Source organism: Chanos chanos, chromosome 9 (assembly GCF_902362185.1).
Source record: "Chanos chanos chromosome 9, fChaCha1.1, whole genome shotgun sequence".
In the NCBI taxonomy this organism is placed as follows: Eukaryota; Metazoa; Chordata; class Actinopteri; order Gonorynchiformes; family Chanidae; genus Chanos; species Chanos chanos.
In genome coordinates, this window is record NC_044503.1 from 10,933,472 (window position 1) to 10,948,441 (window position 14,970).

The following is a 14,970-nucleotide window of genomic DNA, read 5'->3' on the forward strand; positions in this document are numbered from 1 at the left end:
TCATTATGAATAGCGGACCACCCAAACTAAAGATTAAAAGGTGGTTTTATTCTCAGAGTGTGCAGGTGTATCTGCGGTGTAACTCTGTATCGCAACGGGCTGACTACATTAACTGCATACTCACAGATTTGCTATTTAAGAGGGATACAATGCTTGAATTATTTAAATGTTAAAATAAATATTGTTAGCTTTCATTACATTTATTTACAACGACCACCATCACTGGGCCTTTTGCATAATTTTGGTTTTGTATTCAGAACATATATTTCACTGTGGAATAAAGCGACTCAGGGAGACAGCACTTCGTCGGCGTTTGACAGGATCGTTGCTCGATATGTAAGATTGGACGGGAAAATTGCCTCATCTATTGGTGAAAGAGGAGCATTACACTTCTGGTACCCAACAAGTGAGGACGGTTGCAAGATAATGACTTAACCATGAAAATAGTTATGTGCTGTCTGCAATTCAAGATTCTATACAGTTTTGTAAGGCTATCTATAATCACTGTCGTAATAACTGCAATTGTTTCATGAGATTTGTCTAACGTAAAGCATAAATTTGAATGTAAAAATGTTACTGTGTATTACAGACATTGTTGTTTAAGATCTGGTGCAGACGATATTATACTTCTGAATCCAGTAGGCGATTTGTAGGGGGATGCCATCCCCCTCGTAAGTAAAATGACCAAAATGCATTCCCCTTGTTAACCTGCCATCCCCCGGTCACACTCTATATAGTAGTGTGACCATTGTGCCATCCATCCCTTTAAAAAATAACAAATCACCCACTGTCTGAATCCGATACTCCGAGGGTCCTCGGAACCTTAATAAAAGAATCAGGTGCGTGTGTGTAAAACTGGAGCAAATATCTGTTCTTCACAGAGTAGATATCAATGGTAGAAAAGTGGTCGCTGGACCGTGGATTCAGTTTGGTATTACACTCAAAGACGGCTTGTACTTCAGAGAATTACTTAATATAACATGGGAACAAAGTGAAGTAAGTGCCTCACAAGTATCTCTATAATATTTTAGTATATATGCCCATACCTCAGTTATTTTATAGGCTGGTTTAAAATTCTAGCGTGTTTTAGTCAGTTTATGTACACAGAGCCTAGGTTACTAATGGGAGTTTGTCTCTCCAGCATCACCCTTCAGGTAATGGAACAACATGGCAGTGTTCAGTGTTCCTAGTGGATGAATATGCCTCCCCCCCCCTCCCTTCTGTACCTGTTTACTAACCTGATTTGTTGCAGTGCAAGTGTGTATTTTTCCATTGTACATCTGACTCTTTTCTATAAGGATATTGTCTACACAGTAAATAAAACAAGTTAGTGGTGAAATGGGAGTTGATGGGACGTCTGTGATAGACAGCAAGCTATGTATTTGAAAACATCACATTTGTGACTTTACAAAGAAACCAACTGAGATTCACTATTAAATGCTATTACAGTTGCAATCGGAAATATTCAACCCCCTCACCTCAAAAGACATTAGTGATGTGTATCAAAGTTAATGAAAATGTGATAAGAAAGCCTCATTAAACAAAAATGATGACTTATTCTGAGAACATAAATTGACTGAGTTCAAATGAAAAATGTAACTCTTTCCCTTTTCACAAATTTGCATGTGCGCTATTATTCAGCGCTCAGCTTCAGTACTTTGTGGAGCATCCTTTAGCCATTATAACTTCTAATAAGCATCTTTGGTATGTGCTGACAAGCCTCTTACATCTCTCTATTGGAATCTTTGGCCATTCTTCATGTGCAAAAGCCTCTAGCTCATTGATGTTTGACAGCTTCCGTGCTGCAACTGCCTTCTTTAAATCCCACCAAAGATTTTCAGTGGGATTTAAATCCTGGCCACTCCGGGATCTGTTTCTCAACCAAGCTTTGTTTGAGACTTGGAGGTGTGCTTGGGGTTGTTTTCTTGCTGGAGAGTCCAATGATCACCAAGGTTCAATTTCCCAACAGAAGGCATCATGTTCCTCTTTAAAATGACCTGGTACTTCTGGGAATCCATGATGCCAGTTACATGGTCAAGATTGCCAGTTCCTGCAGCAGTAGAACATTCCCACATCATCAATGACCCACCCTCATGCTTGACTGTGGGGATGGTATTCTCCTGATCATAAGCCTTGCCTTTCTCACGCTGAACATACCGCTGGACCATGTGCCCAAACAGTTCAAGTTTAGTGTCACCAGTCCATAGAACTGTCCCCCAAAACTCTGCAGTCCTTTCCAAATTCCTCCTGGCATATTCTAGTCGACCTTTGATGTTCCTGCTGGTCAAGAGTGGAGTGGTCTTGGAGTCTGGCCATGAAGTCCTTGTTTATTCAGTGCTCATCTTATAGTTGCCACGGTAGCACTTGTCCTGGCCTTTGTGGGGTCATCCTCTGGGTGTTTTGCAGTAATGGGAGTTTTTATTAGTTGCCCTGATTAAGCTGCTATGGGCTCTTTATGAAATTTGGGCTTTCTCCCACAGCCAGGCAGGTTTGCAGCTGTGCCATAACTTTAAAACTTCCTTATAATGCTCCCAATGGTGTCTCTTGGAATGTTTAATTTTTGGGAAATCTTCTAATACCCAATACCCTTCAGGTGCAATTTAATAATTTCCTTGCTCAGCTTTGTGAAAGCTCCTTAGTCTTACCCTTAATTGCAACTCACCTTGAACACCTTCATAGGTGGGGTTTATATATGCATCACAGCTGAAGCAAATTATTATAGAGTTCCCAAAGGCTAAATTATGTTTCAATTCCACTTTAGGTAACAAAAACTAGCAGAAGGTTTTAGAAACAGCAATATTATATGGGGGTTGAATAATTGTGATATGGCTATATTAACAAAATATCCTGTTACTCACAAATACTACATCATACATTTTCTTGGTTGATTTGATGTATCACTCAACTGATAAGTCATGCAAAGCAAAATCTAGCTCTTTGAAAAAACTTTCATTGGTAAATCATTACAATCTTTACGGGGATATATTTCCAATTGCAACTGTAACTATCCACTGAATTACCCTGAAAGATTCTGTTCATACTTACCAAATGTTTATTAGTTTGATTTTAGCCCAGATATCTAATTTCATCAAGTTTGGAGCAATAGGATATAGCAAGGCAACTGTAGTTCAGGATTTTCATAAATATTTTAGCCCATAGCGCTAGAACAGGAGCCAATTTAGCACTCATGAAAACTTCCCACGCTGAGCACTCACAGCTGTAATGAATAAGGAGAATAATAAGACAACCACCCTTGTACAGATCTTCATACTGTCTACTTAATGAACAGGCACGGAGCCGCCAGGATCAAGAGGAGTCGTCATTCGGTCTTTTATTTCATACAGAGAGACAGACAATTGAGGAGAAACTCAGGTGAGTAGGCTAAACCTGAGTCACATCATAAAGGTACATCAAACTGACTGTGAACCAGAGGGAAAAAAAAAAAATCACTGGCAAATTAAACCCCACACGAACAAAAGAAAAGCTATTAGAGAAATCCTGCCACCGACTAGGGGACTGAAGAACCTGCACAGACAAATAAGCAGTGTTCGTATGTGCATTTTGTCAAATACAAGCAGAGGTTTTGTCAAAAATCATTTTATAAAAGCTCATTTACACTCTCTCTCTCTCTCATATACATATACAAACACTCATCCCATCACCTAGATATAAAATATGTGAGTTCATGATTTTGAGTGTTTTACTCCCTATCTAAGCAAACACTCAGATGCAAAGAAATTCGATAGAGAGAAGGAGAGGAATGAGAGAGACATGTGTGGAAAAGGTGAAGAAAATGGATTGGATCTGTTGCTGTATTGCTGTCATCATGCCAAACCATTCTCAATGCAAAGCATTTAAAAATGTTCCCCATTCTACCCCTCTCACATATTTGTACACACGAAATGGGGGGGGGGGGGGGGTTATTTATTAGAAAAAAAAGGAGGGGGGGTTGAACACAAAGCCTCCTGGCAAAGTCTCCTCCATTATTTGACCAATCAGTGAGTTACACTGCTCTCACAGCCTCAGAGATGGTCCAAAATTTGCATAAACAATCCACAGCCTTTGGGAAACCAGTCTGTAGATTTTCAACTATCGTGTTCTTTGTGTCAGAGCAAAAATAAAATAAAAAAGAGAGAAACAGTCACAATCTAACTCGGCCTCAGCACAAAAAATATGACCTAGAAAAAACACGGAAACTAGGCTGTTTTCCTGTTAGAGGAAAGTGAAGAAAGTATGGGAGCTACCCATAAGTCTTTGAAAGAGTCTGTGGCCCAAGAAGTCTAAATAAAAGAGAGGTCCTATTGGCCATTTTAACTTTTATTATGAAAGAATATCCCAGCACCTCACACACAATCAGCTGGGATAACACAGAGGAAATAAGACATCTTTCTTTGTACGTTGCAAGATCACTTGATGCCACAACTGCAGAGTCTGGGTGGGTCCAAAACAATTTTTTGTACAACTTCAAAGCAGAGCATATCTGTGTATCAACACGCATCTTGGTGTGTTAAGCTGTATGGGTGATTATTGTGTTATGTACCGGGCCATGTATCAAGTCTGTGTGTGTTTATGTGGAAGTGTAGTACTATGAGGTCATTCTGTCTGTCTGTGTGTCTGGTTAAGTCCTATGATTGTGTCCACAAAGTGAATCTGTATATCAATGTTGAAATGTGTGTGTGTGTGTGTTAAGAGCGAGCTGGAGCGTCCTCAAAGCTTATGATGCTGGACTCCTGTCCCGTGAGATTCTGGGTGGGCTTAGCTGCTGGGGACGGGGCTTCCCGGGCTGGGAGTAATGGAGTGTCAGTTCGCACCTCGTCCTCCTCATCATCTTCCTCATCCTCCATGCTGGGCCAAGCAGACTGGTCTTCCACACGCTTCAGACGTTCGTTCAGGGCTTTTAACGCCAGTTGCCTGCAGACCAATCACACACCAGCATTATTTTAACCCATGTCTTATCATGTCTTTCAAATTCTGTCTTTTGATCTGTTTTAAATAAGGTCCAAACCAGACTTAATCAGAAATTAGTAGACAAAGGGTATACTGGACATTACAAAACATTCCTCAGCCTCCAATTTTCAAATGCCAGTTCCCTGACATATACATCTATTGGGGAGAAACACTCAGGAAGAACCAGCACTAGACCAATCACAATTCAGTTTTGATCAGAATCTATGAAAGAAGGCAGCAGCCAGCAAACCGAGGAGAAGAAATTGGCTGTGCTCCTTTGAGTGGGAATGTAAGGCAGGGCGATCTTCCCTGTAATTCAGCAGAGATCTCTCATATTAATGCACCTATGTAACTGCATTGTAGGAAAAAGTGGTCTCCTTCAATTAGTCAAAAAGTCAATGAAATAGCCACACATTTTAAGGGAAAAACACTTAAGCGGATGTGCTGGAAAGTGTGTGGAGTTATGGAAGTTGTGTTTCTTTTAATGTAGCTTGACAATACTAAACAATGCTCGGTGGAAAATATTTTCCACTCAGTCTGGAAAAAATCCTTCATGAGTCACTGAAAAATTTATGCATGAGCCTCACTATCCTTAGCTGACTTACAAAAATGTTGATATTTGGGCATTCCATTTTGAGAGGAAAAAAAAAATCAGAACCAGGTGGGCTAAATACTGGCTAGAGAAGTTAGCAAGATGGTGATTTCTAAGAAAAGGCACAGAAACCCTCATTACGGATGGTTTCTCTATAAAGTGATTTTCACTCTTCCGGACAGCAACAGGGTGCACTTTACAGCTTTTTTTTATAGTGAGCTATTACCTTGGATTTTGGCTGGCTCTTTGACACAGATAAACTGAGTCTTTCAGTGTGTCTACCTAATAAAATTTCCCTTCAAGTTCAGTTGAGCATGTCCCGTAGATCTTGTACCGGATGGGCATTTGACTCACCTCCTCCTCTCTGCGTCCTGGGGGTCCGTGCCGGGGAGGCTGATGGTGATGGAAGACGGCGCCCCGACGTCGTAACGTTTCACCATCTTCCGACACACCTTCATCTTTACCAGAATCGAGTGTATGAGCCCCGCTCCGAACCCCACAGCCGGCTGCAGTGCCTCCGGGAAGAACGAGGCAAAGGCAAAGTGGTCAGACATGTCCCCTCGCCCGCGGCTATGCCTCTGGTAGAACCGCAGGTAGACCCAACCAGCTAGGGCGCCGTAACCACACGCGGCCAAGGGAGCTGTGCTCTCCAGCAGCCCCGCCAGCCTTAGCACGGCCAGCGCCAAGAGCGCCAACGCGGGCGCTGCCTTCAGACGCACTTGCGGCACACGCAGCACTGTAGTGTCTCCGGTCGTCTGTTTCAGCGCCACCAACACACCTCCCAAAAAGGCAGGCGTGCCGTATATGCGCACGGCAAACAGGTAGTCCAGGTCAAAAGTAGCAGCATAAGTGAGAAGATAGGAGAGGCCAGCAAGGAGCCCCGCAGCCACGTTCACCACAGCGAAGAAAATTAGCAGTTCCAGTGCTCCCCACAGAGGCTCCAGCAGGCGGCCAGCGACCATTACGGTGCCAATGTTTGCAGCCATGCCCCATACGTGCTGCTCCACTACAGAATGAGTCACCAGGGTCCAAATCCAAAAGTTCGGAGGAAAGAGGAAGCCCGGCGTTACGCCGAGTGCGTACGATGTATCCACAGCCCATGAAAGCAGGTAGAGAACGAGCACAGTGGCACAGATGGATTTTACCACTACACTAGTGCTAGCAAGGGCGCTTAAGAAGTGCTGTCGTGCAACAGGTAAGTAACGGTTCATTTTTGTTGGTTTTGACCTTGTGTCAGTCACTTACACTGAAGGAGGACCTAAAAGATGTCCTCTGTGGTCAGCAACAGCACAGATGGTGTTAACAGGGCCAAGTTGAGCCAAAAATAACCACAGACCCAGACATCCAAACAGTGAAGCTTCATCAAAGAGAGAGTCTTATTAACTTTGATAACATCTGTACGAAGCTCATTTAAACTATACTTAACGGGTTAAACCATACACCCGGCAAATACACTGGTTTTAGTCAGCTGAAAGCGCGAGAGACCAGCGACCATGTGAACACTGACGTAAGCAAATAGCACCTAAAATACTTTAAAGTTACTTCTGTTACAACATGCAGCCTATGGCCTTGCTAATAATGACTGCCAAACTACAGATAACAAATAAATGCAAATTGGCCTCGCGAGATGAGCCGAGGACCCAAGGCTAGAGGCTAAGATAAACAGGAAGCAAATTCGTTAACTAAGTCCTTCTGTCCCCGCCGTAAGCAAAACAGTTTCTGAATTTGTGGTAGTAAAATACGTGAGAAGCTTACTTACTGACTAAATAAAACAACTCCTTCTACAGTTGGTCTGTGTCTCGATATTTGCTAATTGCTACATGAGGTAGCCCCAAACATTAGCTCAACACTACTAAAATTCACAGTTAGCGACTTACTTAACTCAAATACTCTGTCAGTTGTTTTCGATCATGCTCGAAAAAAAAATATTGATGCGCTCTCCACTGGTTGTTATTGGAAAGCTACGTAGGACTCTCCTTGCTGACAATCCCCTTGCTTGCGTTAGCTGTACTGCTATCCAAGTTTCTCAGCTAGCTTAGTTAGTTGTCGCGTTCCTTTAAAGATCCTCCACTCTGTCGGAGTATGAGACCTAGACGGAGTTAAGTAGCTTTGTTCAGCTACTCGCTCTCATTTTTAAGAGATGGATAAGCAAAATAAGGTCCAACAATAACAACTCGTTGTGTGGCATATCTTCCTTTTCGGCCTTGTCTCCACAGGATTTAGTGTCGCAACAGGCCTCCAAACAATGTTTTGCTGGACAAGAGATAGCGGAAATTAGATCAAATCCCCCCAAACACTACATTCATAAGCGAATCTAGGACGATGCCAATAATTCTGAATGTAGTTTATTTTCAGTGAACTGATGGTTAAGTGTTTGCTTGCCTGAACTCCGAGGCACTCCCAACAGCAAGGCACCACTTGGAACAAGTGTAAACGCCAGATTTGCAAACGTCACCAAGTACCTGTAAGAAGCGTCACTTCACGGCGCAGAGCGCAGGGATTTTTGGGAAACTGAGTTTGCAGCCGAGAGTGTCATACTTTTAGATGGTTAGCTTACAGATTATAACGTTATCATTGCTCTTGTTGACAAGCCGCATTTTAACTGTTGAATTCAGTCACCATGCTTTGTAATGCAAGTGAACTTAGCTGGGTCCGAAAACTGAGATGTTGCATTTTAATCGTAATTTTTTTTAATGTTATACCATCAAAACATAGCCCAAATGACACTTTTTACGTATGTTATGACAAGGCCATCTCTTAATGCAGCAGCTGATTAAAAATACAAACACGTACACAAAGAAACCTGAAATAAGGTATAGGCCTACTCAAAATCATCATTTTAGATTCAACCTACAAGGTAATGGAAGCGGTGAGTAGCCTACGTCACATTCGTCCAACGTCCCTTTTATGCACAAAAAAAAAAAAAAAAAGAGTACAAACTGGCGAAAAATCCTGATAAATACAGTATGTAAAGATAAAAACTGAAGCTGTTGTGTGGAAGTTGATATGCCTGCATCCCGGAACAAACCATTGGTAGGCCATTACTTTCCTCCGTTTCACGTTTGTCATAAGGTGCTGACGAGCAAGCAGGGTATACTGTTTGTTTTAGAACGATCACTTTGCAAATTCAGAAGCGACGCATAAAAAACTGCTTGAAATTAGCAGGTTGAACAAAGCAAATCTCTGCCGTCAGAGATGTACATGACTGGCAGTACATCGGTTCATTTAGTTGCAGGTTTACACTTCCTAAGAAAGTGTCTATACCTTTAAAGTTTTGTATTCCTTATGTGAATCTCACGATTGAATTTGGCTGTTTGTATTGGGAATGTTTACGAAGCCAGATTATCATGTGTCAAAAACCTTTTGTTGCGTGCAACGGCACAGAAAAAAAGTTATTTGATTTAGTACCCAACATGATGATAAAATCAGGCGCTGCTTTTATGCCTGGTGCAAAATTGCTTTAGTATCTGAATTTTTCAGAACATTTATGCATGCACGATGAAGTAAACTCTACTCAAGTAAATGCGTGGGGAAAGACATAGTTATGTATGTACTTTCATGTACACTAATAGTAAAACACATATGAATAAACACAAATTAATAAATGAGTTCATTTTATATATCTGAAAAAAAAACCCACAAATATAACAAATATATTACAACCAGATTCTCAAAATGTCATATACAAACATCAAAACAGGACAGAAAGCAAAGGACAATAGTCAGAATCAGCCTGAAGTTTAAAATAAGTGTGTTTGTGTTAAAGGTACTCTCATCTCCAAGGTAAGCTGACCTCATACAGGTCCAAAATGCCTTTAGCACAAATACTCACAGACCAAGCCTTATATCTCATGACTACGATACAACACAAACAAGCCAAACAACATTACGTCAGATATGCATTCAATCACTATAACATTCAAGTCATCAACATCATTTTATAAGGGCCACATAACAACAGGCGCGCACACAACACTCTGCAAATTTAGATAACACTGGAATGATTCATTTATGATTTAACACGTGAGGGTTCACCACATGATCATATTCCCTTTTTTTTTTTTTTTGTCAGACTCTTCTGTTTTTCCGTCAGTGATATAAAAAAACAAAAAAACAAACAAACAGTAGAGGCAGCACTGAGCACTGTAGAGCTGTGGGGTGCTGACTTGGCTCTATCGTCAGTGTCTCTCAACTCAGAGCTACATCACGGAGCAGCAGCAGGTTGCAGGGTAGTCGTCGGCATTCACTTGGAATTCATTCCCATACACGAAGAAAACGTGCGACTTCCCCTTCCACATATAGTCCACCTTGGTGATGGGAATCAGTTCTATGGTCTGACGCTGTAAAAAAGGAGAGACATTTCAGTAGACGTTCTGAAGACATTTCTAAGTCATTCCCATGGCAGAGTGATATGTAAAAAAACTAATCATACCCTTCAAAAGAAAGCTATAAGCTATACGCATAAATACGCATAAATATCAGGAAAGCCTGATGGCAGAGAACAAAATTCCTATTTGAAGCCTGTTCTAGGGTTGGGTTCAGGGTTGTGTGTATCCTACCTGTTGTAGGATACGGGAAGTGAGAGAGTATTTCCCTTGGTGCTCTCTGATCAGCTGCTCAGACGCTCGCGCCACGGCGGGATCAGGAAAGCCTGAGAGTGGATACACCTAAAGGAAAAACACACACACACACACACACACATACACGCTTGGTTTTTGAAGTTGAGTATCGAAATGATGATAACAGTGTGGCAGCTTTCACAGAATTTACCAGGTACTGGGCATCCCTGAAAAGCTCTTTCCCGGTCACTTTACTTAAGTTTTCCACCCGCAGACCACTTGATTGCTCCACCACATAACTGTCCTGATTATTAGTCCTACAGCAGGCCAAACAAAACCACACATCAACCACACTGAGCAACACCACACAACAACAACAACTTTACATTGAACCAAACAGGAGGACTGAATACTATTTTATATTAAACCAAATTAGAGGGCTCAGTATTATTTTGCATTAAACCAAACTAGAAGATTGTGTATCATGAGTAAATGAACAATAGGAGCCCATTACTGGATCTGCACTGGATACATGTAGGAGGTACAGTATGTGAATGGTGCAGAATATTGCTTTACGTTTGAAACTTTGCAACTTTCAATGTGTGATCTTATTGCTTAGTAGGACATTGGAGGATTGCTGTACAGATACGTTGTGTGCAAATCAGTGAAATGAAAATACATTGTGTTTTGTGCTTTTGCAATCCATTTGTATAGAAAATATTTCTCAGCATTTGATGATTAGGTAAAATCATTACCATGAATGGTAAACCATCAGAAAATGCATTTAGGGTCTTACCATTTGATCTTGAGGTTTATGAAGACAAGTAACTGTCTCTGCCCCCTACAAGTGTCACACAGCCGTGAGCCTTGGCCACTACAGCGACTGCAGCTGAAAGGTACCACACAGATTGTGCAAAATCAAACAAATATTTGTTACCTTGGTAACAATATAGATACTGACTCAAAAGCAACTAAACCAAGGAACAGAACTGCACTAGTGAATTTTGATTTTATGTGAGCTCTTGCATGATCAGTTCTATTTACAGCTGATTATTCGTGATGAACTAAATATACGGCAGTAGCTGAGCAAAAGCAAAAATATTGAGTTCACGGGTTTTTTTTACAAAGGGAGTAAGATCACTGTAATAGAGAATCTCACCGATGAGGAAAAGAAGTGTCTGCAATAGTGGGTTTGTGGGATGATCTTAACTAAAACTGAGGGCAAAGTTCATGGGACTTACTTCTCACGGCCCCTGCCGTTGCAGTGGCTACAGCGGTCGTCACTGTGGCGATAGCCAGAGCCGTTACACACCCAACAGACTTTCTGCAGGCACCAAAGCGTTCATTTAACAATTCGTGCTGTTAACTTTGTTCGTGTGCAAAGGTAGAAACATTCTTTGGATGTCTGACTTTAAAGCGTTCCTTGTCAAAACCCGACGCTTAAAACTGAGTCTTGTGGGATCTAGCAGAATGTGTTCTGTAGTATTAGGGTCAGAAGAGACAAACACATAACCTCACGCACAAACATATTCGCATAACCGCACGGACGACACGTAGGCATCCCCCTATGCGAATATCTACACATCCTCCCATTCACAGAACCAAACAGTTATTCACACAAAATTGACATGAACTGGGGGGTTAAGTAGAATGCACTTGCTCCAGTCCCAGGTGCGAGCCTGAGGTGCCTGTTATCTATGGCAGACAAGGTCAAAGGCCTTGTGGAGCATAGGTAGATCTTTGCACGAAAAAATTGTTTTTTTTTTTCTAGCCGCAGCTTTCAGTAACATTGTGTGCACAGTAACATCATTGCAGGAGTCCCTTCTCCTCTCCTCTCCTCTTCCTCTCCTGCCTAAATCAAGAAGCCTACAACCAAAATTCATCTCTGGGCCTTTTTATTATTTTACCGACAAACGCAAATGCCCAACAGTGTCAACAGTGCAGAGGATTACTGCCTGTGACATAGATAAGCATTTCATATAAATGCAAAAACAAAACAAAACAAAACAAAAAAAAACTGCTTAAAGGTTTCTTACATTTCCAGCTCCAGCACAGTCCTTACATGGCATCCTTCCCATCCCCAGACAAGCGTGACAGCCCTGGAAACGATGTCACACAATCTAAAATATGAGCACTGCAAGCTTTTACTGCGGGTTCATGTAGAGCAGGGATGGGCAAATCCAGTCCTGGAGGGCCAGTGTCCTGCCGGTTTTTGTTTTCACCTCTTAGCTATCTGTTGATTTTACACTTTGAAAACAGGTGTGCATGCTCTTCAGCCAATCAGAGACTGTATTTAGTTGGTCGACAAGAAAAACAGCAGGCCCATGGCCCTCCAGGACCGGATTTGCCCACCCCTGATGTAGAGAGAGAGAGATAGCTTTATCCTATCACTGTAATTCATGTTTAAATGCATGTGTCTGTGTATTGCCCCAGTAACTTTTTACCTTCACTGAGGAAGTGTAGGGTACTCGTATTTGCTGAGTGTGTTCACTGAAGAAGCTGGGAGGCTGGGCTGCGATGTCCCAAGGGCCGGGAGCCGGCTGTTGGTAAGCGTCAACGGGCTGCCCTGGAAGAAGAGTGCGGAAAGGAACGAGGAGGGACACGCATTAAGTTTCGCGCACTGTCGCCGTACTGCTGATGAACCGTCAACGTGATAACATTTCAATAATTTTATGAGGGTTGAGAAATAACAGTTACCTTTATAGGGCTCGTGGCTCCACTCGGTGGATCGGGACTCTGTGAAAGTCTCCAAACGATACTGTGAGGACAGAGCAACAGTACGATGTGACGATGTCAATCTGTCCGTATCAGTGACGATGACAATGTCTGTCAACACATGTGCTAGATAAAAATGGAATTTTATGTTGGTTTCTGACCCTGTAAGTGTTGTAGGCCGCCATGTTGGTAATGACTCCATTTCGAGCTGGACCAGTACTGTAACAGCACTTGTTTGAAGCAAACATGATAAAGGCCTCACGCGCCGTCTCTTCAGTTATGGATGGGATACTGTAGACACAACGGTGGCATTCGTTATAAGCACAGCACAAACTCTACCTTGCTTACAGTCCTCAAAAACAGCAGGAAAATTTTCCATGAGGTCATCATAGCCCTTCATTCAACAACAATGAATGACATTAATCAAGAGTGTGGATTTCCATGGGAATGAGAAGGAACTCTTACTGCCAGTCTGGGTGGGCAGGCCGGCTCTCTGGGGCTGGCATTGGCACAGTGGGCATAGGAGGAGGAAGGTAGCCATCTGCATCAAGGATAACAGTTATAGAAGGATAACATCTGCATCAAGGATAACACTTAAAGTCAACAGTTACAGAAAGTGAATAACAAAGAAGAAAGATTTTTGCGTTCAAAACACACAGGATTAAATAATAATTCAGTTAATAAGAAAAGCACCTCCTCCGCCGGACACGGTGCCCTCGTAGCCCGGTACAGTGTCGAACATATCAGATGGAGGCGCGGACGGACCGTGGGTGTGTGGAATGGGCGCAGCGGACATTGCTGAAAGAAACCAAACGAACTGGTTAGGGCGGACTTGCTCATAACCTAGCATAGCTGGATTGACAGAGGCACGTATTGCAGCCTACTTTGTTCGTGGTGCAGTTTTAACGCAAACTTGTGAACTTTTGTCTCAAATGTGTGTGTGTGTGTGGATAATGTTCTACTTACATACAAACACTTCAAATAACTGAGTGAATTGAAGTTGTCAAATGGTGGGGAAAAAAAGTAAACACAAAAGAGTTTCGATAACATCTAAGTGCACCACCGTGTTTGTTTTCACAAATTCATACTCAGATAATATGCAACACCTTGTAACAAACTGATATCAAGATTCTGAAAATAAAATGGAATGAACAGTTTCTGCATCACAGAAACATTAACGCCCTAACCAAATTTTCCGATAGACTGCCTTACAGAGATAAAAGATTAAGACAATCTTATTTCTCTTACCTTACTTATGGTGAAGAAAGACTGAAAACACATCAAGGGTAGGACTTGTTCGTGCTCATGTTTGGTCATGACTCTGACTGAATCGACTACCGGTTGTACATACCGCGCGTGTAGGTGGGGACAAGGCACGTCGTTGGGTGGTTGGTAGATTACAATTGATCTATTCATGTTTGCTGAGACAGTTCTTAAATGTGTTGTGGAACAAAGCGAGCTGTAAATACTAAACATAAGGGAGTTTAAACGTAGTCTACATAACTGTAAACGCACAGGAACAGGCGGATCATCTATGGTTCACTACTGGTCTATTGTCTGGCTAACCATATCCTTATAAAAGGCTTTACAAAACCCGTTTTCTCGGTTCCGAGACCTCAAAACCCAGGTGTAGCGCTTAACGAAAGAAATGCGTAAACATGTCTCTCTCTACTTTACCTGGGCCCGCCGCTGCCGTTGGTATGTATCCAGGATTGACCGTGCCATAGGAGGATCCACCGCTATTTAGATTTTAAAAAGTGTACCGTTAGTTAGAATCTTTACACATCAAAACAAGACACAGTCCTTAAATAACCTCTCAGACATAATGGATTCACCTCAGTATCGGTGTCCGCTCCATATCGATCAGAAGGAAGAGAAAATGCTAGATAACTGTGTCTGTGAAGTGCGAAAACTTATCGGTATCCCCCTAAATCATGTGACTAGCGCTACGTTTTAGAAATTATTAACTAGAGATTCTGTTTATCGATAGGACCGTGTGTCATCATGTCATACTAAAACTAAAGATATGAGAAGTTACGTACTTTGACTACAGTCTATGTTTCACGAGTTTATAAAGGAAGTACCCTATAACTTCCTTCATGTCTTGGCCGAAATCCACCATGACCCACAATCAGTGTAATGTTATTTGTTGGTTAG

The 14,970-nt window shown here is 42.0% G+C and overlaps 2 protein-coding genes across 2 annotated transcripts; both read right to left on the reverse strand.

Moving 5' to 3' along the window:
* Positions 1 to 3,960: 3,960 nt before the first annotated feature.
* tmem115 (transmembrane protein 115) lies at positions 3,961 to 7,927 on the reverse strand. Its single transcript, XM_030785020.1, has 2 exons — positions 5,894 to 7,927; positions 3,961 to 4,911 (listed from the first exon to the last, which is right to left on the reverse strand). Exons 1-2 carry the CDS (start codon positions 6,748 to 6,750, stop codon positions 4,686 to 4,688), a joined length of 1,083 nt encoding a protein of 360 aa, XP_030640880.1. The 5' UTR covers positions 6,751 to 7,927; the 3' UTR covers positions 3,961 to 4,685.
* A 1,237-nt stretch (positions 7,928 to 9,164) lies between these two features.
* On the reverse strand, positions 9,165 to 14,782 carry ssuh2rs1 (ssu-2 homolog, related sequence 1). The gene is made up of 13 exons (XM_030784202.1): positions 14,649 to 14,782; positions 14,491 to 14,552; positions 13,507 to 13,611; positions 13,279 to 13,354; positions 12,975 to 13,104; positions 12,796 to 12,856; positions 12,543 to 12,664; positions 12,135 to 12,197; positions 11,340 to 11,422; positions 10,895 to 10,987; positions 10,310 to 10,415; positions 10,099 to 10,206; positions 9,165 to 9,879 (listed from the first exon to the last, which is right to left on the reverse strand). The coding sequence occupies exons 1-13, from the start codon at positions 14,669 to 14,671 to the stop codon at positions 9,739 to 9,741; spliced, it is 1,173 nt and encodes a 390-aa protein (XP_030640062.1). The 5' UTR covers positions 14,672 to 14,782; the 3' UTR covers positions 9,165 to 9,738.
* Positions 14,783 to 14,970: the final 188 nt, after the last annotated feature.

Bases quoted from the DNA above. Each gene is read 5' to 3' on its own strand.
- tmem115 (XM_030785020.1), bottom strand. From the start codon at position 6,750: ATGAACCGTTACTTACCTGTTGCACGACAGCACTTCTTAAGCGCCCTT. The intron at 4,912-5,893 runs GTGAGTCAAATG...ATTGGTCTGCAG, and splicing joins CAGGACGCAGAGAGGAGGAG to GCAACTGGCGTTAAAAGCCC.
- ssuh2rs1 (XM_030784202.1), bottom strand. From the start codon at position 14,671: ATGGAGCGGACACCGATACTGAG. The intron at 14,553-14,648 runs GTGAATCCATTA...AAATCTAAATAG, and splicing joins GAGCGGACACCGATACTGAG to CGGTGGATCCTCCTATGGCA. The intron at 13,105-13,278 runs GTAAGAGTTCCT...TTGTGTCTACAG, and splicing joins CCTGCCCACCCAGACTGGCA to TATCCCATCCATAACTGAAG.